Genomic DNA, 26168 nt, shown 5'->3' on the forward strand with positions numbered 1-26168 from the left:
GCGGATATAAACACTGATAACTGAGACATTTCGCTGTTTGTGTGACTAAATTAGGGCGTGAGCGTCTTCTCCAACCAGCCCGGTCCTCCTCATCAGCAGCTCATTAATATTAAGCAGTTCCCGGAGCCATAAGACCTGCCCCCTCTCACGCTGACTGACGCTTTCAGCATCCAGCAGCTCAGCTCGCCGGCTTTCACCAGAAACTCGGACCGTACTTGTGGAAGAGACAATGGCTCTAAGAGGACATGTCTCCTGTCTGCTCAGGGCTCAGCTGAGACATAGATCCCACAGCAGAGCCAAGTCCGTGGCTGTTCTAGGCGCTCCGTTCTCCGGAGGACAGGTAAGTTCGTGTCTCACGTTGTCTCCTCCACTTTCGTAAGACATGTGGATCTGACTCTTTTTTTTATTAATTTTATTTATTTTTTGTCATCCTTGTTCTCACAGAAGAGACGCGGAGTGGAACACGGACCTAAGGTCATCAGAGATGCGGGTCTCATCGAGAGGCTGTCCAGTCTAGGTGGGTGAAGAACTGAACCGGTTACGCAACAGCGCTGCGTGCCAGTTTGGCACAGGGAGGCTCCAACTTCTTTCCGGTTACAGCTCGTTACATCACAGGGAGGCAGCATAAATATAAACATCCGATCCCTAACGGCTTAAGAACTCCAATCCTTTGATGTTTTATTGTCTAAGAAAAGATGTCTGTCCAGTATAGGAGACATCAGGGGACATCAGGGGCGGATGGGCTGCAAGGTGCTTTTTTCTTTTCACAGTCAGAGTGCCACATGTCGGCTTTAGTCATCCTGTCCTCCTGCACATGCTCGGAGGAGGACCTCTGATTTATTTCCACTCTGTCGTCAACGCGGATACACGCGCGCTCTGCCCCGTTTGTCCCGGGCAGACACGTCCCACTGCAGAGGGAGGTGTGTTAAACTTGAAAGAAGACACTTCCCTCGAAAGGAATTCATTTCATTTCTTTATTCTATGGATGGAAGAGTATAACTCATGATAAAGGCACAGCAGGAGCCAGAATAAACCTTAAAACGGTCAAAAGTTTGTCCAAATCCGCTAAACTCACTTGATGTTTGAACAAAATAAAACAGCTCAATAAACATCATAAAACTAACGGATGTTATTAAATCGTTTACATTTGTTGATATTTTCACTCTAAAAATACTTAATTTGTGAGAAAATTGCAAAAGTACATCTTGTGATCGATTTTAAACGTAAGGTGCCCTTTCTGGAAGTTTTATAAATGTAAATTATATTTACGTTTTAATAAATGATCAGGATGAACATGACAATAACGATATTTGCAATATATTATATCTCTGACTGACTGGAATAATGAAAAGGTGAACAAAACTAGGGATAACCAATCGATTTTTGTGTTAATTATGTCATTTAGTCGCAGACTTTTTAAAATTAAACATAAAAACAAATTCTATTTCTTTTTAGACTGTGGTTATATTTACTGCATCTCTGACGTGTTTTTATTTAGAGCTGCAGACCCAGATCTGATCATGATGCATGATAGACCAGAGTAATCGATGCTCAAATCTCGGCAATGCATTTGAAAAATGATTTTTTTAAAAAGAAAACAGATCAAACAATAGTGTGAAGCTATTGTTCCTCTAGTCTACTTGAGGCTGTTTTTGTCCTGCGGGCTGACATTTCTAATCCAAATGTCCTCAGCCACATCAGCTGATTGACTGTAAACATCACCTGCTCTGCAAGAGGAACAGTGTTTTCTATTTATGCATAATTGCAAATTGGGCATTCTTTTGAAAAAGAGGGTAATTTCCACCAGTTAGCATTTAAAACTGTGTGGAAAAAAACTAATAATTCACAACAACCATACAATTTCATTGTAGAATAATAATATAAGCCTAGTTATCTATTAAATGTGTATTTACCTCATGTCTGCAATATTTCTAGTACTCTATAAACCAGGAGAAATAAGCCCTTCAACTTGCTCGATTAAAAGAAAGTCCTTATATTTTATTGAAATCATCAAAAAAATTAGACATTATTACGACTTCATAATATTAATTTGAATGAATTTAAAAAATAATTTAATGAAACATTTTTACTTTTTGATTTTTGTTGCGATTAATAAATGGTTCAATTTTCATCATATAGCCGTCCATTGAAAAAAGTTTCAAAATAAAATGATTGGGTTGTAATGAATTAGATTCTTTTTACTACAAACGATCGATAGCTCTAAAATAAAAACGGGCAAATAACAAAATAGTTATTAAACTGACAATAAAAAGTCGACATGTTTAAATAAATTGTTGACAATGTGATGTATTTTTATATAATTTGGTTTAGAACAATAACATTTATGTCAAAAACAAAATAGTTTGTTATTTTATCTGATTGTATGCGTTTATTGATGCTATTTGGAAAATAGAAATGGGTGGTGGGGTTTTTTCATCCTGCTTGCATGAAATAAAAAAATGCTAAGTTTAAGTTTTCAAATGAGAACATCTCATCACTGTCTATGCCGCCATTATAAAGCTTTGAATCTGATGGAGTCAGAAGCGATGTGATGACTGGGAACAGTCCTCCTGCAGATCCGATGTCTACATGACAGTTGTGATAGAAGATACTGCTGAAATGTTTGTAACTGGGCCAACATTTGAAACCAGACACTAAACTAAATACCATGTCATCCCGAAGCGTTGCTGTCATTTTGTTCACACTCTTGGATTAAACTTTTCATTAAAAACCATCAAAGTTGTGACGTTATCCAGATAAAACCTGATCTAAACCCGATCAGAAGAGAACTTTAAGACTTAATCGCGCTATTGAATTATTCTGCAAGAGATGGTCCTGATTGCATCAAGACAAGGCTATTCCTGTCCTGTCTAGGAATGGTAACAGACCACATGGGCTGCCCTTAGATCAGCAGAGTAACCCTACACTGCCATAAGGATCACATTTTAAACCTTGATACTCTAAAGACGGAAAATCATTTACCATCTACATGCCCCAAACCAAACTCATGTTTTTCACCCTTTAAGTCTGCAACACTAGTGCAGGCTGCTGCTGGTGAAACCTGAGATGCAGTGGGAACTGGCACAAACAGAAAGTGCTCCATCACTCATGTTCCAATGGCATTTAATGACTCAGCCTACCTGTGCTGCAAGGTCAGGCAATATTAAGTAATGGATAATCTGGGATGTTCGACTGATCACACAAGACAAGTGGTTCCCTTAAACCAATCTGGATGCAGCACCTGCAGAAGCTATTTGGCTAACCCTAACCCTTCTTGTCATGCTTTTAGATTATTCAGTCCACGACTTTGGCGACCTCAGCTTCCAGCACTTTGAAAAGGACGAACCCAGCTTGGGTGTGAATTTCCCTCGAACTGTGGGCGCGGCAAGTCAGAAGCTGTCAGGCGCAGTGAGCAGAGCCATTGGTGCCGGGCACACCCTCGTCATGTTGGGAGGAGATCACAGGTGATTATGTCTGAATATTTAATTTATATGTAGCTCCTGCACATCAAATTATACACCACAACCTGGTGGTATTTAGACAGTCCCACGAAACAGGCGGGATCCTTTTACTGCCTGTGGTAATGATTAGATTCTGTTAGAAGTCCAAGCTCAGCTTGTGTATTTGAGTGATGCAAACGCCAGACATTTATGTCTGCTCCTTCTGTTTCACAGCCTCGCCATTGGATCAGTGAGTGGCCATGCCCAGCAGTGTCCTGATTTGTGTCTCATCTGGGTTGATGCTCACGCAGATCTAAACACACCCATGACCTCCCCATCGGGGAACCTTCACGGCCAGCCCGTGGCGTTCATGCTCAAAGAGCTGCAAGACAAGGTGAGGAGAAACACCAGGCTTTCCAGGAACCAGTGACCTTCTCTGGGGCCCTTATTTACCCTCCTGAGTTTCTTATACAGGAATAAAGGCCTAAACAGATTACCAAGGTAGAAATATACCCTAAGAAGAAAAGCCCTCAGAGAGGTAATAATTTTAGAGTGTCCTGAAATATTTTGGGTGGAGGAAACACTCAATACCTCGTATTTAAGTCTCTTTATGATTTCCAGTAGAGTTGTACCTATGCCAGCTGAGGGCGTTCTAGCAAACTGAGCCTGTAGACCTAAACACTTATGGAACTAGGATTGAGACAATATTAAATGTAACTTGTACCAAATCTTGTAATCTGTAACATGTTTTGTAACTGTAACTTTCATTTTGTAACTTGTAATTCTCGTTTTGTAACCCGCAACATTTGGTACGCAACATGAAACTTTCAATTATTTAACTTGCAGAAAACAATCAATATGCAAGTTTCAAATCACAACTCTCAAAACACACATCTCAGTCTACAGTTACAAAACTCAAGTCTACAAGTACAAAACTTTTTGTCCCAATTCTAGCTTGCTTCCCAAAGAACCAATGTCTGACCAGCCAATCATGAGTCCTGGATTCCTGTCGAAGACAATTCCTGTTATTATGTGCTACAAAACAAAAGTTTTGTGTTACAAAACATGGTAAAAGTTAAATGTAACACTGTCCCAATCCTAGTTCCATAAACACTCATGTGAAAAGGTTCTGCACTGTAAAAAAAAAAGACAGCCTCAAAAAGGAGTTTCAATTTATTTTTTCCTATTTTATTTAAATCTCCCTATTAATTTTAATTGTTAAACTCAATTTTGTGTATTTTGATAATTAAAACTTAAAATTGCTTGTTATTTCAACAAAATGTCATATTTTCCACATTCTCATGCATTCAGTTAACTTAAAACTGCAAGTTATATATTAAAAATGACCCGCCCACTGTGAAAGCTTCAGTGGGCGAGGTGCATTGTGGGTAGTCATGCTATTTTGTTCTAATTGAAAGTGTTTACGCACGTTTATTGTGGGGGTTGTGTTATTCTTAGTTATTGCGCTGTTTAGTGTTCCAAATGTGGAGTTACTTATTGTTGTCATCGTAAGTGAGGAGGGCGGTCGTAGGAATAAGAACGTTGTGCCATTCCGCTCCACTGCACTAGATAAAGTAGTGGCTCACGAGAAATGCTCAGGACGCCGCTCTTTGTGTTCCACTCCCACTGGCTGCCTGCAGTCATTCAGTGTGTGAGTCATGAGTTAGCCAGCACTTTACAGTGTTGCTGTTAGCTCCCTGGTTGAACCTTTGTCTGCATTGGCCGATAGCTGCCTCATTGGTAACACAAGTACAAATAATTGTTCCATTTGTCCAGTAGTGATGGGATTTACGGTTCCTTCATGGGAGCCGTCCATTGGTCGGTCGCTTACCTCAAAGAGTCGTTCAAAAGACTGGCTCCCTTGAACGAAGTGAAGATAAGAAAGCGTGGGGTGGGGGTATTAAGAGAAACGTGTTCCTCCGGTGTCAGTGAGGGCGCACGGTGTTGGGTAGCGTTCCTCCTACGTCCGTCACAGCGGTGGGTGGGGTTTGAGCGGGTGCGCTTTACCGACTTCCAGGGCTCTCTACAGGGACTCGGCTCTCATCGTTCACTTTGAAAACCTGTTCAAAAGATTCGGTTCAATCGAGAACGTCACATCACTACCCCCCATAACTGTTCTGTCTCGCGGAGGAGCTAATTTGTGTGCATCTGTGTGAAACACTCATAGGAAAGAAAGACCCACCACCAGCCCACCCCCCCTCCTGCGACTCGGCTCCCATTGTTTATGTTTATGAGCCGTTCAAAAGAATAGGTTCGTTCGCGAACGTCACATTGTTCAGATAACATAAACTTAATTTGAATGGACAACCATACATGTCTAACTTAAATTTCTAAGCTACAATAATGTAGAATTGTGTTTAACAAGACAAAAGGATTTTTCCACTTGCTAATCAAACAAGATTTGTTGTTTCAATATAATATTCAAACATAGTTATAATTTATATTTGTACAACTTGACATTTAAGTTTAAGTTTGACTTTTAAAGAAATTATTCATTTAAGTTGACATGACTCAAGTTTTTAAGACAGCTGGTGAACTTTCGTTTTTAAGTTATTTTGGCTTACAATTTATTACAATGTACAGGTAGGTGATAAAATTTAAATTACCTTGCAGACTGAAAGTTTCACGATACCCAGACTTAGTGACACACATAACCTTTGAGCATCTTGTTCTTGTCTTATCTCTGAGATATGATGCCTCCACTCTTATAAAAACATACATTGTGTTGATTAATTTTGGGTTCTTCATGTTTCTTCTCGTGTCCACGCAGATTCCAGATGTTCCTGGATTTTCATGGACTAAACCATTTCTGTCCTCACGGGACCTGGTGTACATCGGACTGCGAGATGTCGACCCCGGAGAGCAGTGAGTACATGCGCTCATGTATAAATTTTTAAATATATTCTGCTGTTTTTCACTTTTCCAACATGTAAGCCTTGAGAATTTTTTTATGTACTGTATTCTGTAGCCACCTCCTAAAGACACTGGGCATCCAGTACTTCAGCATGAGAGATATCGACAGATTGGGCATTCAAAGGGTCATGGAGGCCACTCTTGATCATCTTCTGGCGAGGTAAACAGTCAGCCACTATAGGACCATTGTGTTTTATTTTGGTGACTTTTAAATGATCTTGACTTGTTCACCAGAAAGCAGCGCCCCATCCACTTGAGCTTCGACATCGATGGGTTTGATCCATCGCTGGCTCCTGCAACTGGAACACCGGTCAACGGAGGTTTGACATACAGAGAGGGCATCTACATCACAGAGGAAATCCACAACACAGGTACCAAACTAACTAGTTAGTCCCTTATGTCCTTTATTTCTGGTGTGCTAATGTGTGTTTGTGTTGATGCATAGGTTTGCTCTCTGCCGTTGACCTGGTAGAGGTGAACCCCTTCCTGGGAGCAAACCGAGAAGCCGCAGAGACCACAGCCTCGTTAGCGGTCGACGTCATTGCATCATCACTGGGACAAACCAGAGAAGGGGCTCACGCCTCCATCGACACCATGACTGCTGTGAAAAATGACACAGAGCTGCTCTGCCTCTGAGGACATCAAGCAAACTTACAAACTTTAAATCTAACCATTCCACAAATTTACCGCCTGCTGTTTCATCTGGAAGTCAAAAGTAACAAAAAGCAAAATAATTTCTGGAATCCTGAAAACACGAAAAGGACCTTGAGATGTTTGTTACCCTGAGTCAAACCTTTGAGAATATGTTTGGAAATTAATGCACTTGCTGATGGAACTGTGAATAATGTAAGAGGCAATACTATTTATTTTGTTACTGTGTGTTGGAGTGAGTGTGACGCATGTCCGGTGTTTGAGAACAGAATGCCTCAGAGGCACGAACAAGTCTGACTTTGACATAAATGGTAAATGGCTTGTTTTTGATATAGCGCCTTCTAGGGTCCTGGAACCCCCCCCCCCCCCCCCCCCCCCCCAAGGCGCATTCACACACACATTCACACACTGGTGATGATGAGCTACGATGTAGCCACAGCTGCCCTGGGGCGCACTGACAGAGGCGAGGCTGCCGAGCACTGGCGCCACCGGTCTCTCTGACCACCACCAGCAGGCAATGTGGGTTTAGTGTCTTGCCCAAGGGCACAACGACAGCGATAGACTGAGCAGGGCTTGAACCTGCAACCTTCCTTTAACGGGACGAGCACTTAACTCCTGTGCCACCGTCGCCCCAACATTCATTGACTGATATGGACTAAAAGATTTCATGGCTGTGCCAGATAGTTTAGTCACTTTTCATTTTTGGACAAGCTGCGGTTACAGTTTTTTTTTCTTTAGAGTTAATATTTGTATTTGAATCTACATGAATTAAAATTAGAGGTCACTACAGTGCTGGTGAAAATGCACACTTACATAGTTATTGGTCACTAGTTTGGTTTTATTTCTGGTGGCATGTTACAGAGAGCTTTTATTTTGGTCTTCCATAAAAGTCGTTAACTTTTTGTTTGCTTGAATGTGTCTTATTCTTACTTTAGTAATGGAATTTTCTGAAAATAAAACAAAGCTCTAATTTCCACCAAACATTTCTCCATGTGTATTTAAATCCACATCACACAAAGTTTAAAGGGAATAAATATTCTCTGGGAATAAAAAATAGTCTATTCCACCTTCTCTCTATTCATTAGTCTGTCCCATTGGTGCCATTAGGTAGAAAAATTAGAGCGTTGAGATTAAAGTCAGATGAAACCAAACTACCGTGAGGAAGTGAACCCGAAGGCTCCTGGGTGTTTTCACTAAGGAAACTACAAGAAATACAGCATTCTCTTGGTTTTAGTTTTTAGTTGGTTATTTGTGCAGCAGCGTACACAGTGGAACTTCCTTCAATCCTTCACAATAAGAGTCTCAAACGCACGTACCACGAGATATCTGAAGATTCTAAACATTATCTGTTAATGTTATCGTGGATTTCTAATAAGTTACTTGTGTTCAGATTTAAGTTACCGTATCAACTCTAAGATAATATCTTAATAGTATTTTATGGATAGTCACTATTTACATGAGGTATTATGGGTATTGAAGGTCTTCGCTCCAATGATGGTTCTGTGTTCAGTTCCCTTTTTTTTTTAATAGCAAACACATTTTTAAATACCATTTTTGACTCAACTGTTAGATTTTTTTCTTAATATTTTGACCCCACAACTATTTTTTCCGGAGCGGCCCTAATATGCCGTTGCACATTACAGAATACTATTTCCCATTGTTTTACATTTTAGCTGACAGATAAAGCACGGAAGCTAGAAACTGATTAGATTAAATTTCAGAGTAATAGAACAGATATTTAACTCGGAACCAAAGAAGCACGTTGAGATCTTTGCAATGAGTAAAACAAAAATACTTAAATAAAAGTTTTTGTATCTTTGCTAAAGCATGTCATGCAATGACCATTTGATGCTTTTGTAAACGAAAACTCTAGAAAATAAAAAGGAGGTCACCAAACATGTTTTGTTCTGTTCCTTCTGAGAAGCGATAGCAAAGCTGTAGAAAAACAGAGTGACAGATGTGCTGCTTCACTAGCTGCGCCATAAATAACCTTATCGACAGTTATTTGGGAATAAATTCCATAGTAACAAATGTTGACCTTTTCACCACCATTATTGTTTTTTCCTGGCAGCGTTTTCATTTGTCTGGGCGTTTAGCCACAGGTCTCATCAACTACTGTACTAGAGGGATTTTAATGAAACTTACAGAAAGTCTTCATCTGGTCTACATTTCAAATGTGTGGAGTCAATCCATCTAACAATTCAAGTTGGCTACAGATATTGGGCTTATATTTGGTGGCAATTGCAGAGTCATTCGGAACACCTACATGGCCCAGTCAAACATTACCCAAACAGACAAGAATCTGCCAAACCTTTCAACCCTCCCACTGTCTTTTTGGGTGACCCAGCGAGGAAAGTTGACTATTGTGACAGATTTATGGTTTATCCCTTGAGGTTCATGTGGCAGGGGTGAGGTTGTGCTCACTCCTCACCCCTGACACATGGACCCAAGGGATAAACCATCAACCCTGCTCAATGGTACACTTTCCTCGTAGGGTCACACCATCAACATATATATATATATATATATATATATATATATATATATATATATATATATATATATATATATATATATACATATATACCACACCCATTAGGACAGTGGAAGGGTTAAGACCAAACGTGATTTCAGAGTAAAAAACGTGATAGAAGAGTAGTAGTGCACTTCATTCACCTCCCTTTCTGATTGGCTACACATCACATTTAACAGCCAGCACAATTGTTTCTTTTCAAAATCCCGATCAGGACAATCTAACATGTTGAATATTCCCGATTTATGATCCTAGCAGTTCCAACATGCTTCCAAACAGAAAAGAACTCTTTAACTCACCACACACAGCAGGGATATCTGATGAGATTATCTTTAGAGCCATCACGGTAATAAGGTGTGTCCTTAAGATTGCTCGAAAAGAAGAATTGCATCAAAATCATCACAATCATTGTGGCGTATGAACCGGGCCTTAGTGTGATTCTGCATAGTGTATTTTTTTCTTTTTTTGACTAAAATTGAGCTAAAAACTTCAATTAGTGCACGAAAAGTACACGTGAGATTACATTTTCGTTTTATTTACATTAATTTTATACAAGTGTGTTACCTGCATACGGCACAAAGCTACTACACCAAAACCTGGCATCATTCTTCACATTTAGCATTTCATTCATTCATCCATCAGTTCATTACAACCATTAGTGACCAACGCCACAAAAGCAGATTAAACTGGTGTCACCTAAAGTTAACGTTTCAGGTGTGCTCCATCTGTCAGATTTCCCTCTGACGAAGGATATTGTTGACTTGTCTTCTGGGATCTGTGGCACCAGCAAGTCTAGATCATCGTCCAACAGGAGCACATCACCAGCATCAACAGAAGAGATAAACAGCACAAATCTTATAGAGTTTCTGGTCATTTGGTCCAGTGACAGCTTCCAAACTTTGCCATTGGTGGAGAGAATCCACAGTAAAAGTCCAACACCTCGATGCAGTTACAAAACAGTATTATTGCTACTGGGCAGAGAAGAGAAACGGTGGTTGAGATCCACGGATGTTTACAACTCATTAATGTCTGAAGAACTTGAGGTAAATCACAGCTCCTAGAATGGCCGACTCCATCAGGATTATGACCGCTAGTAGCAGCTTGTTCGTCATGAGCCTGCAGGACAGAAATCGTGTTTTAGTTTCCTCTCGGATCCTCTCAGTAGCACTTTTCTATCTCAACACCTTGTTTCTATCCCATAAACTAGCTCCGTCTAAATTACAGGGAAATGTCAGTTATTTGGATGTTTTCTATGTAAAACTTAAAATATTTCCTATTTAAATAACTCCACAACTCTAAATATACCATTCTAATGAACAGCTGCTATGTTTTAAAGCTACAATGGCAAATCTGCAAAACAAGCTAGCTTTCAAACATCGTATATCTATAAATATATTGTGGGGATAAAAAAAAGAAGGCTGTTCAGAGATCAGCAACTACTAATCACCACTTTTACACAGAAAAACAAAGTCAACTTGTGCGTACTTCCTTCACTGACATCATTTTAGTACGTTTTAATGAAACACACTAAAATCACCCTTTACTGACTCCGCAGGAAGAAAAATCTTAAGTGTTAAACGACCAAACCAGCTGGAATTAGCAGACTTGTCATATATTGAAAGATAAAACTGAAATGAAAACCTTCTCCTGGACTGGTGCTTACTTTCGTGATATGGAACGAAGAATTTTTCGGCTTTTGCTGAGGTTCTCTCCTGTGTTCACCAGCTACAGAGAAACAGCAAAACGTAGATTTACCAAACAGAAATATGTCAGTAACATTATAATATATATATTATTATATATATATATCTCATTGTTAGACAAAACCAAAATAGCATGATTTAAATAAAGTCAACACTGGAGCTGTCTCACTGAGACTTGGCTCACATTAACTATCAGAACAAGTTAACCGGCATTTTTCTCTCACTCTGTCTCTGGCTCGGTCTAGCTGCTCCCTCTGCTCTCCCAGCTCTTCGATGATGTCTGTGCCAATCCGCTCCGATTCTGCAGCCAGGCGATGACTTTGTTCGATACTCTGGCTGGCGCTGTTCAGATACTCCGTGCCCTGGAGCAACAAAGCTCTCTGGGACTGCAGGTTTGTCTGCACAGGTGGACAAATGACACTAATTAAGATGATGATGATTCTAGCAAACGAGAGAGTACTGGTTTGTTTTTGGTGAATGCATTACATGTGCTGCTTATGTAACTTCTGACACTCACACTTTGCTGATTTTGTGATGAATAGATACCATGATGGCCTCCTTGCACCGTGTGGGAAGATGAGCCAGACCCCGGAGCAGAGATTTTCATCTCCCTCTGCAGCTTGCCTAGATCTCTGCGATAAAAGCGCAGCTTCGTACTCATGGCATTTCTGTAAGACGCGGGTGCAGAACGCAGCTCCTCTTCCATTCCCTGTAACTGGAGGCAGACATGGACACATGGCATGACACCAGAGGAAGAGGTAAGGCTCGTCTCTTGTAATGGAGATAGAATCACTCTGTTTTAAACTAACTAAATTCCATGTTTTGCATTAAATCCAACTAAGCTGGAACAACTTCAACTCATAAATGTTGGAAACCAGTTTAAAATCAGATTGATGCTAGGAACACCTAATAGGGCCAATAAAACTTGATTCGGTAAACATTTTAGATTAACATAAATAGCTCATCACCCAATCAGACTGCAGCACATCTAAGACATGTATAGATCTAGAGCAGGGGGTCTCCAACACGTTGCTGACGCACTTGAAAGTCGCTCACCTGGAAGCAACCAGCAGCCATCCTGACCTACCAAAAAGTTGTTACTGATACATTCTAAAAAAATGTCAAATCCTACACAAGAATTAGATTTGTTATTCAATATCTGAAAGTATCTTTTTAGTTAAAACAAAATGTTTTGTTTTGTTGGATTTTCAGAATGTCACCATTTTCCTTGTAATTTGTTTATAATATTGATGTTTCAGGGGTGGACATTAACTTCAAAACCAATCGGCCAGCCGGGCCGGTAACTCTGAATATTTACCGGATCCACCAAGAATCTACCGGCCCCGCTGGTCAGCTGCCAAAACGAGTCAAAATAATAACGGAACTGTTTAAATGTAATAAACCTTTATTTTGTACACATTCACAAACATAATAACGTATTCAAGTTTGAATTGGTTTGTTCCCTCAACAAAACTCGATTTTGTCGTCGCATACTTCCGGCATACAACGCAGTACATCACCAACTCCGCTTTGCTGTACTCGAGCCATCGGCTGTGTTCGAGATGAGCCAGTTCTGCGCAGACTAGACCAGCGGTGATCGGCGAGCAGTGCATGCCGGTTAGATTTGTGTCCGAATTGATGCCGACTTGCTCTGACGTCATGCATACGTAGACAACGATAAACTTGTGAGATCAAGGCGGCCGCAGATTTTGGAGCAAGGCGCTGCAGTTACTCTTCCACGGCTGCAAAACCTAGAGGATGACGGGAAACGCCTGGCTCTCACCTGATCTAAGATCTGATTGGTTCATATTTTGATCCAAACATTCGGTGGTAGAACATGAAATGTTAGTTGGTCACATGTATTCTGTAAATCATGTTACGTTGATGATGACAACAATGTAGGCCATAAAGAGAAATGTGTTTTGTTTTCTTTTGTCACATTTCCTGTGGGCACACTAAACCTACAGCTGATAACCTTTAATTATTACAGTCAGGTCTTCATATACAATATATGATATCCACAAGCACGTGAGGATGTTTCAGCTGCTAACAGGCACCAGAATTAAAAGTGAAAATTGAACAAGTGTGAATGTTAACGTGATATCTTCATCCATCGTCACCCCCGAGCTACACATGCAGGAAAATCCAAGAGATTCAACTGGCAGAAACAACTGGTTCACACCATAGTCTCTCTCTCTCTCACACACACACACACAAACACACACACACACACACACACACACACACACACACACACACACACACACACACAAACACACACACACACACACACACACACACACACGTAGAGGAAAAGAGCTGAGCAAATGGAGGACAAGTAGTTAAAAGAAAAACTACAGCTGAGCCGAGGCGCGCCTCGAAAGGGGCGCGTCTGATCTGAAGTGAGGAGCGGCGAGCAGCGGCCGAATTTCGTGAGCAATTCGCCTCTCGGCGCTTCGGGCGCTTCCGCGGCCGGTGTGTCCCCGGCGAAACGCCGGCTTTCAGCCACTCCCCCCGCTGCTTCCGTCTTCTCTCGCCTGTTTTCCAGGCGAGGCGCTGCTCAACTCGAACACGGCCATCCTCTGCGCCTCCCGTCTTCTTTAAACCACCAAGAATCATTCCACCTACGCACACGCTTCTCTGCTTCATACCGTTTCGAACTGTCTCACTTCTCCTCACCAGTTTTAAAGCGTTTTGCCGGAGATTTCATCAAGAAATCCCATCCCTGTGGTGGCGCGATCTCCCTGCGTGCTTGTGTGTTTCTAGCGTGGTTGGTTCCACTTCGTCTTTAATAGTGAACTTATAGTTCACGTGACAATAACTAGAATGTGCAGTACGTGCACGAATCGTACAAGTGCAGAATGTGGCTAGAGGCGCGCAGGTTCACGCGCGCAAAACGAAAACGGCGGCTTCCTACAGGGCGGGGCCATGATGCAGGTGAAAGCCGGTGTGTAAATGACAAATAAGGCTTGGGCGCCACCCGGGCGGTAAGTCGTCAAGTATTTACCGCCCGACGAGAAAATTTAGCGCCATTGGCGCTCGGGCGCTTTAAAGGTCCACCCCTGTGTTTTTGGCCTGTGGGACTCCAGAGGCAGCTGACGGTACCGGCAGTCCAAGCGGAACGCGGCTCGGGTGGTCGCCAAGGCAAAAACCCGGGCATGGGAGGAGTTCGGTGAGACTATGGAGCAAGACTTCTGTACGGCTTTGAGGATATTCTGGTCCACCATCCGGCGCCTCGGGGGGGGAAGAAGTGCACTACCAACACTATCTATAGTGGGGACGGTGTGCTCCTGGCCTCTACTCAGGACATTGTGGATCGGTGGGCAGAATACTTCGAAGACCTCCTCAATCCCACCGGCACGTCTTCCAGTGAGGAAGCAGAGTCTGGGGACTTAGGGTTGGCCTTTCAAATCTCTGGTGCTGAGTCACTGAGGTGGTTAAAAAGCTCCTCTGTGGCAAGGCTCCGGGGGTGGATGAGATCCGCCCGGAATTCCTTAAGGCTCTGGATGTTGTAGGGCTGTGTTGGTTGACGCCGCTCTGCAATATCGCGTGGACATCGGGGGCAGTACCACTGGACTGGCAGACCGGGGTGGCGGTCCCCTTCTTTAAAAAGGGGGGCCGCAGGGTGTGTTCCAACTACAGAGGGATCACACTCCTGAGCCTTCCTGGTAAGGTCTATTCAGGGGTTCTGGAGAGGAGGGTCCGTCGGATCGTTGAACCTCAGATTCAGGAGGAGCAATGTTGTTTTCGTCCTGGCCGTGGAACACTGGACCAGCTCTATACCCTTAGGGGGATCCTGGAGGGTGTGTGGGAATTTGCCCAACCAGTCTACATGTGTTTTGTGCATTTGGAGAAGGTGTTTGACCGCGTCCCTCGGGGGGCCCTGTGGGGGGTACTCCGGGAGTATGGGGTACCAGGCCCTCTGATACGGGCTGTTAGGTCCCTGTATGACCAGTGTCAGAGCTTGGTCTGCATTGCCGGCAGTAAGTCGTGCTCATTCCTAGTTAAGAGTTGGACTCCGCCAAGGCTGCCCTTTGTCACCGATTCTGTTCATAATTCGTCAATGCCTGGTAATTCAAATAAAGAGGTCCTTGTCTATGCTCTGTTAAGATTCACAAAGTGACTCTTCATTCATTCTTGAAGAAGTAATGGATGCTCTTGATGTTAATGCAGAGCCAGTCAAGTTGAAGCTGTCCACAATGTCGTCCAAGGAAACAATTGTGCCATGCAAAAGAATCAAAGGTTTACAAATAAGAGGGTTATCTTCTAAGAAGATCACAGTGCCAACGGTCTACACTCGTGAATTCATACCTGCCAATCGCACACACATTCCAACATCTGAGACAGCAAGGGCATGGCCTCATTTAGAGCATCTTGCAGAACACATTGCCCCGCCGAAGAACTGTGAAATCGGTCTTCTTATTGGGTAAACTGTCCACAAGCACTGATGCCAAGAGAAGTTGTATGTGGTGAGGACAACCAGCCCTTCGCACAGAAAACTGACGTAGGCTGGAGCATAGTAAGCTATGGTGATCCAAGTGAAAACTACAGTGATGCAATTGGAGTAAGTCACCGCATCATTGTAAGGCAAGTGATTCCTGAACCCAAAGTAACAAGTAATCTGAAGAGCAATGTTCATTATGTCTTCAAAACAAGAATTAAAGAACTGACTGCTCCAGAAGACGTACTTAAGGTGCTGGAATCGGACTTCAGTGAAAGACTTAGAGAAGAGGCAAATCTTTCGCAAGAAGATCTCCAGTTTTTGACCAAAATGAAGGAAGAAATTAGACACAAAGAAGACGGACATCTTGAAATGCCTCTGCCTTTCAAACAGAGTAGGCCAGAGTTACCAAATAACAAACCATGTGCTGTCCAATGCCTTAAGTGCTTGGAGAGGAGGCTCAAGAGAGACCAGAAATATCAGGCAGATTACATGAACTTCATGAAGGACATTATCAGTCGTGGTGAAGCAGAAAGGGTCCCAGAAGAGGAGCTTGATAGACACTCAGCTTGGTATATTCCTCACCATGGCGAATACCACCCTCAAAAACCAGAGAAACTGCGAGTGGTCTTTGATTGCTCGGCAAGATTTCAAGACATGTCATTGAATGACTACCTTCTTACAGGTCCTGAGCTCACAAACACCTTGATGGGAGTTCTTTGTAGATTTCGAAAGGGCCCAGTCACTATTATGTGTGATGTGGAACGAATGTTCCATCAATTCCATGTAAAGCCTGAGGACCAAGACTACTTGAGGTTCTTATGGTGGGAGAATGATAATCTCGAGGCTCCACCATCAGTTTTTCAGATGAAAGTCCATTTGTTTGGAGCAGCTTCTTCACCTGGCTGTGCCAATTTTGGACTTAAACATCTAGCCACAGAAGGTCGGGATCGATTTAACGAAAGCACTGTCAGGTTCATCCGAAGAAATTTTTATGTTGATGATGGTGAGTGTAGAGTCTGATGCGGAGGCAATTGAACTGATCAAGGAAGCTAGAGAGCTTTGCAGTGCAGGCAAGCTTAGACTGCACAAGTTCATTTCCAACAGCAAGAAGGTATTGGAATCAATACCAAGGGAAGAATGTGCTGACAGTGTCAAAGAGCTGGACATAGATTTAGGGAAGCCACTCCTAGAAAGAGCACTGGGCGTGCAATGGTGCGTATCCTCTGATGACTTGCAGTTCAGAGTAACTGTCAAGAAACACCCGATGACGAGAAGGGGAGTGCTATCCACAGTAGCTTCCATCTACGATCCTCTGGGTTTCGTAGCACCGTTTGTTTTGCGTGGTAAGTTGATCTTGCAACAGTTGAGTCGAGAGAAAGTTAGTTGGGATGAACCACTTTCAGAGGAGTGCAGATCACAGTGGCAGTCATGGTTACAAGATCTCCATAACTTGTGTCAAGTAAAAATTAAGAGGTGCTACATACCAGCAAGCTTCATTGATGTCAAGCAGTACGAGTTACATCACTTCTCAGATGCTAGCTTCACAGGTTATGGGGAGTGCACTTATCTAAGAGCAGTGAACTCTAATGGCAGCGTACACTGCTCACTTGTCATGGGGAAAGCGCGTGTTGCCCCCACTAAGGTCACAACGATTCCAAGGCTTGAGCTGTCTGCGGCAGTGGTTGCTGCGAAGATAGGTGCTATGTTAAACCATGAGCTTGAAATAGACAACCTTAAGGAATATTATTGGACTGATTATAAGGTTGTTCTCGGGTATATTAAGAATGATGCCAGACGCTTCCATGTTTTCGTGGCAAATAGGATCCAGAGAATCAAAGCCACCACAGATGTCAACCAATGGTATCATGTGCAGTCTGAAGACAATCCGGCGGACCATGCTTCGAGAGGGTTATCGGCAGATCGGCTCGTTGCTTCAAATTGGTTCACTGGCCCAGAATTTCTGTGGGAAAGGGAACTACCCACAAAGGATGCCAAGGTGGGAGAGGTTAGTGATACTGATCCAGAACTTCAAAGGGCTCAAGAACTCATCACCAGTGCAAGGACAAAAATAACATTGGTGGATCGCCTGACCAAGTTTTCTGACTGGAAAAGAGTTGTGAAGGCTATTGCTTGTCTTAAACGTCATGCTAAGCAAGTTAAGGGTCTTAGCCCCAAACTCAATGGAAGTACAAGTGTTGAGGAAAGACAACAAGCTGAACTTTTCTTAATCAGATTGGTCCAAAGAGAAGTATTCAGCAGTGAAATCAAGAATTTGCAACAATGCAAGGACGTAAAATCCAAAGACAAAGCAAACAAGCTATGTAAATTAAGTCCATTTTTGGATGAGCAGGGTGTGCTTAGAGTAGGCGGCCGCTTGACAAGAAGTGATCTTCATCCGCACGTTAAACATCCCGCTATTCTGCCAAAAACAAGCCATGTGTCTTCTTTATTGATTAAGCATTATCATGAGAAGGTGCAGCATCAAGGAAGAGGTATGACTGTAAATGAATTACGATCTAATGGGATATGGGTCGTTGGATGCAGTGGTGCAGTTGCCTCACATATCTTTAAGTGCGTCACATGCAGAAAGTATAGAAGGAACAAGCACGACCCAAAAATGGCAGATTTGCCAAAGGACAGAGTGGAAATGACCCCTCCATTCACATATTGTGGCATGGATTGCTTCGGACCAAAATCAATCTTGCATCCCTTCTATGTGAGGGATGCAAGAAAGGAACTGAAGAAGTATGGCCTTCTCTTCACTTGTATGTGTTGCAGAGCTGTACATATCGGGATGCTTGATGACCTCAGTTCGGATGCTTTCATCAATGCATTGTGCGTATTCATTGCAATACGTGGGAATGTTAGGCAGTTGAGATGTGATCAAGGTACCAACTTTGTGGGCGCAAAAAGAGAGTTCATGGACTCAATGAAGAACTGGGATCATGAGCAGTTGAAGGAATATGGCTGTGAGTCTGTAATGAATCCCCCATCGTCAAGCCATATGGGAGACATTTGGGAGAGGCAAATAAGGACAGTCAGAAGTGTCCTAACAGCAATCCTTGATCAGTCTGCTAAAAGACTTGACACCACCTCACTTAGGACATTTTTGTATGAAGTGATGGCTATAATAAATAGCAGACCCCTGACAACAGAGCACCTGAATGATCCAACAAGTCTTGAACCGCTCACACCAAATCACATTCTGCTGATGAAGTCTAACATCATATTGCCACCTCCAGGTCAGTTCGTAAGTCAAGATTTATACCTCTTATATATAAGAGATGGCGGCAGGTGCAGTTCTTGGCGAATGAGTTTTGGACAAGGTGGAGGAGGGAGTACCTTCTTAATCTCCAGCAAAGACAGATATGGCATGGGGATAAGAAAAACATCAAGGTCAATGACATTGTTATTCTTCAAGAGGACAGTGCTCCGCGAAATCACTGGAGACTAGCAAGAGTCACAGAGGTGTACCCCAGCGCTGACGGAAGGGTCAGAAAGGTGAAGCTGTTGGTTAGCGACTCAACTTTGGATGAACGGGGAAAACGTTCAACTAGGCCAGTTTATCTTGAAAGGCCAGTGCAAAAAATAGTTCTACTGGTTGAAGCTGAATAAGCATGTGTTAAACTGTTGTAAATGCTTATAACTTGAAGGTTCAAATCTACGAGGAAATCTCAAGTTGAGATTTGGTGGGAGTTTAACTGCCACAATGTAAATTATGTCAATTTGTTTAATTTATTGTGTTATGTATGTATCTTATTTCCCTTGTCTATTGTTGTTTCTTTTGGGGTAAGTTTCATGCTGTGTTGCGCACGGCCCATTTTGGGTGACGGAAAGGGAAGTAAAAGAGCATGTGAAAAGAAGCTAAGCTATAACCTACGCAGTCACAGGAATGAATAAATAAGCAGTTTAAAGTAAGGGAAAGCTGTAGAGAAGACGAAGAAGAAACCAGCGAATTACCTTTGTTAAGTTTTGTTCCTGAAGCGGATTCACTCCCTTATGGTTACGTGCAGCCAGCGAGGTACGTTAACTGTGTTTATTTATAGCGTACTTGTTAACTTGGGTTAATGTTCATTTGTAATATTTATGTTTGGTTATTCTGTACTTTGGTGTAATGACAGTTTGACGGTGGATTAATGGTGTTTTGGAGGAGAAGTGTGAAGGAAGAATAAATCCATCAGTGAATGAAGAACCGTGGTGTCGTCTATTAACCGGAGGGAGCGAAAGTCAGAATACTCAGCAATTCTCCAGTGAAACAATCGACAAACAGCACAAACTAAACCCGCCTTTTTCTTTTATTTTTAATATTTATATATTTTTAATAACTGCCTGTACAAACAGATATATTGTACTCTTTGTCATTGATATCCACACTGTTGGTGTGATGTGACAGTGTATCCAGATGCCTTGGTTGTGTAACAATCTTGGCTGATAAAGTGGATTCTGATGATAGAAAGACAACAGCTGCCACCACCTCTTCATTCGCTTCGCCCCCTTTCTCTTTCACTTCTGTCCTCATGTCAGTTGGGATTTAAAGCAACCGAAAATATTTCTAGTAAAGTTTTGGTATCACGCTCCACCTGTGAAAGTAAAACTGTAAGGCTTGTCTTTTAGCCTAGTGAACTAGACCAAATTCTTGCTTTGCAAAGTTTGGTCTAGGAACGCTCCACTGGAACCTCTGCAGCCCCAACAGCATTCAGGCTGGCCAATCACAGCTCTCTAGAGGGGTTTCAAACACATAAAGAGCTGTGATTGGTCCATAATGGTGGGCCAATCATAGCGCTCTATCTGCTTAGTGAACTAATCACAGAGCTTTATCCGCTTTGTGGGCCAATCAGGGCACTCTATATGCCTGGTGGGTGGGATGATGCAACAGAGCAAAACAAGTAGGGATGGGTATCGAATTCGGTACTTTTTAAGGTACCGACCGAGCAACGATTCACGTTGTTTCAAACGGTGCCTCGTTTTGGTACCCGTCCTTCATAACGAGAACTTGCCAAGACAGCTGCGCATGCGCAAGAGCGTTATGTCGTCGGTCCCTGCGAGCGTGTTGTAAACAGAGCAGCATGGTAGAAAGAACGCACGCTAACGCTTGGGTCCACTTCACTAAATGTGATGGGTAACTGGGTGATGATGAAACCAGCGACATACAACGATTTAAGTGAGACATCCTCATCTTAATCTGCTCCGTTAGGTAAATAAAATGTTTAAGATAACGTTACCTTGATATATTAGCTTCCGTTTCACTAATGGTGCGTTCGCTTTCTCCTCGGAACTCCGAATTTCCAACTAGAACATGAACGCGCTCTAAAGTTTGGCTTCACTTTACTAAATGCGACGGGTGATTGGGTGAAGATGAAACCAGTGACAACGATCTAAGTGTGAGGCATTATTGTTTTAATCTGCTCCAGCAGTTAAATAAACTGTTAAAGATAACGTTAGCTTGATATGTTAGCTTCCATTGCCACCGTTGTTATCAGCTAATGGTGCGTTCGCTTTCTCCTCGGAAATTCTAACTTCCCAGTAGGAAAAATTAAATGAAAAAAGACGGCAAAAGGAATGAAGATACACAGTAAATTTAGTTCACAGTAAAGATGTTTGCTTCAGTTTAATTATCAGCTTATAAAACTACAAGGACAATGTTAATACAAACAGTTGAATGTTATTTATCGTGATATTTGTCAAATGTTGTTATATATTGAGAAAAATATATATTTAATTATAAAAGAGAATTAAAATAATAAACACTCAAAAGTATCGAAAATTGGTACCGTTAAGTACCGGTATCGATTCGTAGGTACCGGGAATTAGTACCGAATCGATTCAAATGTCAAAGGTACCCATCCCTAGAAACAAGAGTATGTCACATTCATTGTCCAGTAGCATGCGGAGATCATTTGAAAGACAACGGTTGAACCTGCCCCACAACTGAGAGCCATAATTAGAGCGTTGCCAGACTAAATAATACAATTAATAATACTACTTATCTTTGGCATTCAGACATCAATTCTGATTGCTTCACAGCCGGACAGGACACCGTAAAAAAATAAATAAAAAGACAACAGCAGCTCCAACAATCACTCGTTCCTCCCAAGGTCTGCAGAACAGCATCTCTGAACCACAACATGATGATGCCTGAAGCAGATCCAGCAGCAGAAAACCACATCAATGTGTCTCTCCTGTCAGCTAAGAAAAGGATACTGAGGCTTCAATTCATCTGGTGTCACCAACATGAAAGCATGGGTCCATTCTGTCTTGCATCAATGCTTTAAGCTGCTGCTGGTGGCATTCTTGTCCCACTTTGGACCCCTTAGTACCAGCTGAGCCTAGTTTAAGTACCACAACCTTGTTGCTGACCATACATGTCTATCACTTTATGACCACATGGACCCATTTTTTGATACTACTTCAAGCACGATCATGCACCATGTCACAAAGCTCAGAGCATCTCTAACTGGTTTCTAGAACATGACGATGAGTTCACTGGACAAAAACGGCCTCCACGGTCACCAGATCTCAGTCCAGAACTTATGGAATGTGGTGGAGTAGGAGGTTTTCCTTATGAACAGAGCTGTGTGATGTTATGTTAATATGGACCAGAACTTCTAAGGAAAGTTTCCAACATCTTGTTGGATCAATGACATGAAGAGAGAAGGTAGTTCTGATCTAACCCTGCAGATACAAGGTGTACCGAATAAAGTTGGCAGTGTGAGGCACGTATTTAAGCATCTTCCTCTGTGTTTTTAACACTGAAGTTTAATAGACTTTTGATTTAATGATTACTGCACTACCTCTCTGCTTAAAGTGTAAAGCTGCGTTTTTACCAGGCCCCCACAATGTGGCTTTAAATTTGAGGCCAACCCGGAAGTAAGAGAAATTGCAGTTCCACCCTCATCCGCTGGGGGCTGGTGTCAGAAACGAGCAAATCCTCATTGACTCCCATGTTAAAAATGCCAATTTCACAGCAGAAATAAACATGTTTACAGCCTGGTACCAAAACATGTTTTTTGTTTAAATGATCTAGTTTATACTCATGACAACTCTGAGGGGGGTGAATTTTTTTTCTCACTCTTCTGTTTAAGTGTATTAAAAGCCTAAAATTCTGTATAATTAATGAGCATCCGACACACGTGACCACAGAGCTAGCTCCGTGGAAAGGCCTCAGTAGAGCCTCAGTCTGGCTTGGAAACTGTTCCGGGATTTTGAGTCTCTGTGTTTGTGTATTCTTTTTTGGATATTTTTTGTGCAATTGTTGGACAAAATGACTTGCTGTGGCATTAATTGCACTAATAGAGCGTCCAAGGAGTCTCCACTTCATTTTTTTCGGTAAGTAAAATTATATTTATGTATTTTAGGTCACTGCCAAGCTGAGCTTAGATTTTAACATGTACTGTTTAACCATGAAATTTAAATGTAATAGGGTAAAACCCAGTGCATTTAACACAATGCTGCACTTTAGAAAATGGGTTGAAATATAACATGTTGGTGGAGCTGGGTTCCGACTATCGGCTTGTGGAGCTCTCGGGAGACCGATGTTTTCCACCCAGAATGCCGGCTGTTTCTCCCCGCAGCCTGGTCCATCTCTGTCTGATCGCGGCTCCTGTTAGCTGCGCGGGCTAACGGCTGGTTCTCCCAGCAGCTCGGCGCATCGCTGTCTGATCGCGGCTTCTGTGTGCTGCGGCGGGCTGACGGCTGGTTCTTATGGCAAGCCAGAACCGCCAAAATACGCCACTTCTCCCCGCAGCTCGGCGCATCTGTCTGATCGCAGCTTCTGTTTGCTGCAGCGAGCTGACGGCTGGTTCTCCCAGCAGCTCGACGCATCTGTCTGATCGCGGCTTCTGTGTACTGTGCGGCTGCCGGCTTGTGGAGGTCTCCGAGACCTCTGGGTTCCACCGTATTTTACCCAGCGGTCAGCCCGGCGTACCTCTGACTCAGAAGCTCTGGTGTTGTGCACAGTTAACTCCAGTTGTAGCTAGGTTGCTACCTCCGATAGCTTAGCTCCCACATCCGCATTAGCTTTGGGTTAGCTTCAGGTTAGCTTGTAGATAGCTCGACCGGGTGTTGTCAGTTGATCCCAGCCTTACAGCCCCACCCTCAGCTCCTCCTCTCTTCCCTTTTGTGGAATTGTCTGGGCTTGACGGAACCTGTGACACGGTCAAAATGGCGGTGGTGGCCACCTCCCATTTAGCCTCAAAAACGTGTTATTGGAGTCTATGGAAACCCATTGTCCATATATTAATGTCGATGGTTTTTACACACAAGATGCATTCAGCTACATTAGCTTTAGCATCACAGCCAGTCATTGTACTTATGTTGATGTTTTGCGGTAATAATTACAGCAAACTCTTGGCCTTATTTATAACACTCACTGTTAATAAATAACAAACAGAAACAAGTGAAGATGTTGACGTAAACAAACGTTTTTACCACTTCATCAGCTTCCCCCTGTCTCTCATCGAAGGTCCTCACCAGTCTCTTCCTCTCCTCTGCATTAGGAACAGAACAAGTTCGAGGTTTAAACCAAGAAGGTTTTGTTATTTGACACTTAAACGAGGTTAAATGAGGGAACAACGGGTTTATTTACCTCCGGTACAGCTGAGAGCCTTCTCTGGGATTAGCTTTAGCTCGTCATACAAGGATCTGTAGATTTCGTGTAACTTCTCAAATTCTTCCGACGACATTTTCCGTCAATGTAATCTCGCTGTCTGTCATAAAAAGGCCACCTGTACCTTTTTCTTTAAAGGACGGAACGAACTACACAAGTGGATCAACTGCTTGTGCTTCGATGAGACTCTTCCGCTGCCGCATGACGACTCTCGTGACCAAGTGCCTAAACTTTACAACATTGCTACAAATTTGAAGTATTCACATGCTAAACGTTCGGTGAAATTTATTTCAATACTGAAGATGAATGTGACAATACCATCAATATGCTTAACACTATTTAAATGTCTTACAAGTTATTTTAACGTATTTTATTCAGGCACGAAGGTAGACAGCTTTAAACGGTCTCTGGGAACTGTAGTTTTTCCGCTAATTCTTCTAAAAAAGATTTGAAACATTTGTTAAAAGACAACTGAAACATCATAAAATAAGATAAACTATTACTAGTCACTACAATATTAAATAAAAATGAACGAAGTTTATATTAGTGTGCATTTACTTTGTCTGTTTACATTATTTTCTAGCCAGGCTATTTCCTAAAACAATAATGGGCCTAAATTATAGATACATTATAATAATAATCAATTTTGTACAGAATTATTGTTTTATAAATTATTTACTATTTAGATACAAGGCTACCTATAAAGAATAGCAAGATACCTGGATGATGTCCCGATTGAAACACCTTTGGTTGACGTGGTTCTGACTGCCATATGCGTCGCTCAAAAAACTATCCTCATGAATTGGAAAAATAGAGATACTCTTTGCATTAACCAGTATATAAATCTTTTGTTGGATCATATTACACTTGAGACAGCCTCTTCTTCCACTTCAAATCAATCTATATGGGCTCCTTTGATCGGTTCCATCACATAGAGGTGATTGTGTGTGTGTGTGTGTGTGTGGGGGGGGGGGGGGGGTTGTCATTGATACTGTCCTGCGGGATGATGTGGGTGATGGGGTGGAGGGTCTGCGCTTGCAGTATCCGGACGTTCCTTGGAGGTGGATTCACTGGGGGTGTCTGGGGCTGGGGGGCTGCTGTCCCACTCTGGAGGCGCTTGGGTTGCCTCGAGGGGTGGATTACTGGCGGTTGTGAGTGGAGCCCCTTGGGGGGTCTTGACGGTGGCGATGGGTTGCTGCCTGGTGGCTGCATCACCCCTGAGTGGGTCTGGGTGGGGGCCTGGGGGCTAAGGGTGTGGGGGTAGCTGGCCCCCATGTGGGGATCTGGGCGGGGCCTTGGGGATTGGCTCCTAACTTGTATGCTGCTGGGAAGAAGGCGGGAACACACGGCGGTGCCTGGCCCAGGCTCAGGGGCCTCAGGTGGACCTTGGCTCCTCTGAAATAATAACAATTCTGTCACATCACGGGGGAGGGGGTTGTCCAGGAGGGGGAGGACCCAACCTTACCTGATGTCTTATGTCTTACATATTCTGGAAGTTGTGCAAATGCAGGGATGGGAGTAGATATTCTGCTGGGGTGGGGCTGGGTTGGTGCCCTCGGACTCCGTAGGGCTCTGCGATGCTGCTGCTTTGGGCCCTGGCTAGGTGGGCTGGGGTCTCCATGCCCTGGGTGGCATTTTGGGAACAGAGGTGCCTATTGGGGCCAGTGGAGGAGCTAGCTCCCTGGAGGGCTTAGGCCAATCAACCATTCCTCCACATCCCCATACATTTTTTTTTCCTCCTGCTCCCTCACATCATCACACAAACATGCACATAGGATCATGGGGGGTGGGCAAGTCAGGGGGTACAGGTATGGATCCCATTTCCGCATTCCTGAGACAGCCTGCCCCCCAATTTTATTTGCACATTAAGCACTTCCAC

At 42.9% G+C, this 26168-nt stretch overlaps 2 protein-coding genes across 2 annotated transcripts; one reads left to right on the top strand and one right to left on the bottom strand.

Moving 5' to 3' along the window:
- arg2 (arginase 2) lies at positions 1 to 7221 on the top strand. Its single transcript, XM_015969450.3, has 8 exons — positions 1 to 340; positions 445 to 517; positions 3290 to 3464; positions 3675 to 3834; positions 6211 to 6305; positions 6409 to 6513; positions 6588 to 6724; positions 6799 to 7221. The coding sequence occupies exons 1-8, from the start codon at positions 230 to 232 to the stop codon at positions 6987 to 6989; spliced, it is 1047 nt and encodes a 348-aa protein (XP_015824936.1). The 5' UTR covers positions 1 to 229; the 3' UTR covers positions 6990 to 7221.
- A 2830-nt stretch (positions 7222 to 10051) lies between these two features.
- On the bottom strand, positions 10052 to 24497 carry vti1b (vesicle transport through interaction with t-SNAREs 1B). Its single transcript, XM_015969452.3, has 6 exons — positions 24269 to 24497; positions 24112 to 24170; positions 11758 to 11955; positions 11465 to 11638; positions 11201 to 11262; positions 10052 to 10653 (listed from the first exon to the last, which is right to left on the bottom strand). The coding sequence occupies exons 1-6, from the start codon at positions 24363 to 24365 to the stop codon at positions 10560 to 10562; spliced, it is 684 nt and encodes a 227-aa protein (XP_015824938.1). The 5' UTR covers positions 24366 to 24497; the 3' UTR covers positions 10052 to 10559.
- Between the last annotated feature and the right edge of the window lie 1671 nt (positions 24498 to 26168).

Source organism: Nothobranchius furzeri, chromosome 18, assembly GCF_043380555.1.
Source record: "Nothobranchius furzeri strain GRZ-AD chromosome 18, NfurGRZ-RIMD1, whole genome shotgun sequence".
Classification (NCBI taxonomy): Eukaryota; Metazoa; Chordata; class Actinopteri; order Cyprinodontiformes; family Nothobranchiidae; genus Nothobranchius; species Nothobranchius furzeri.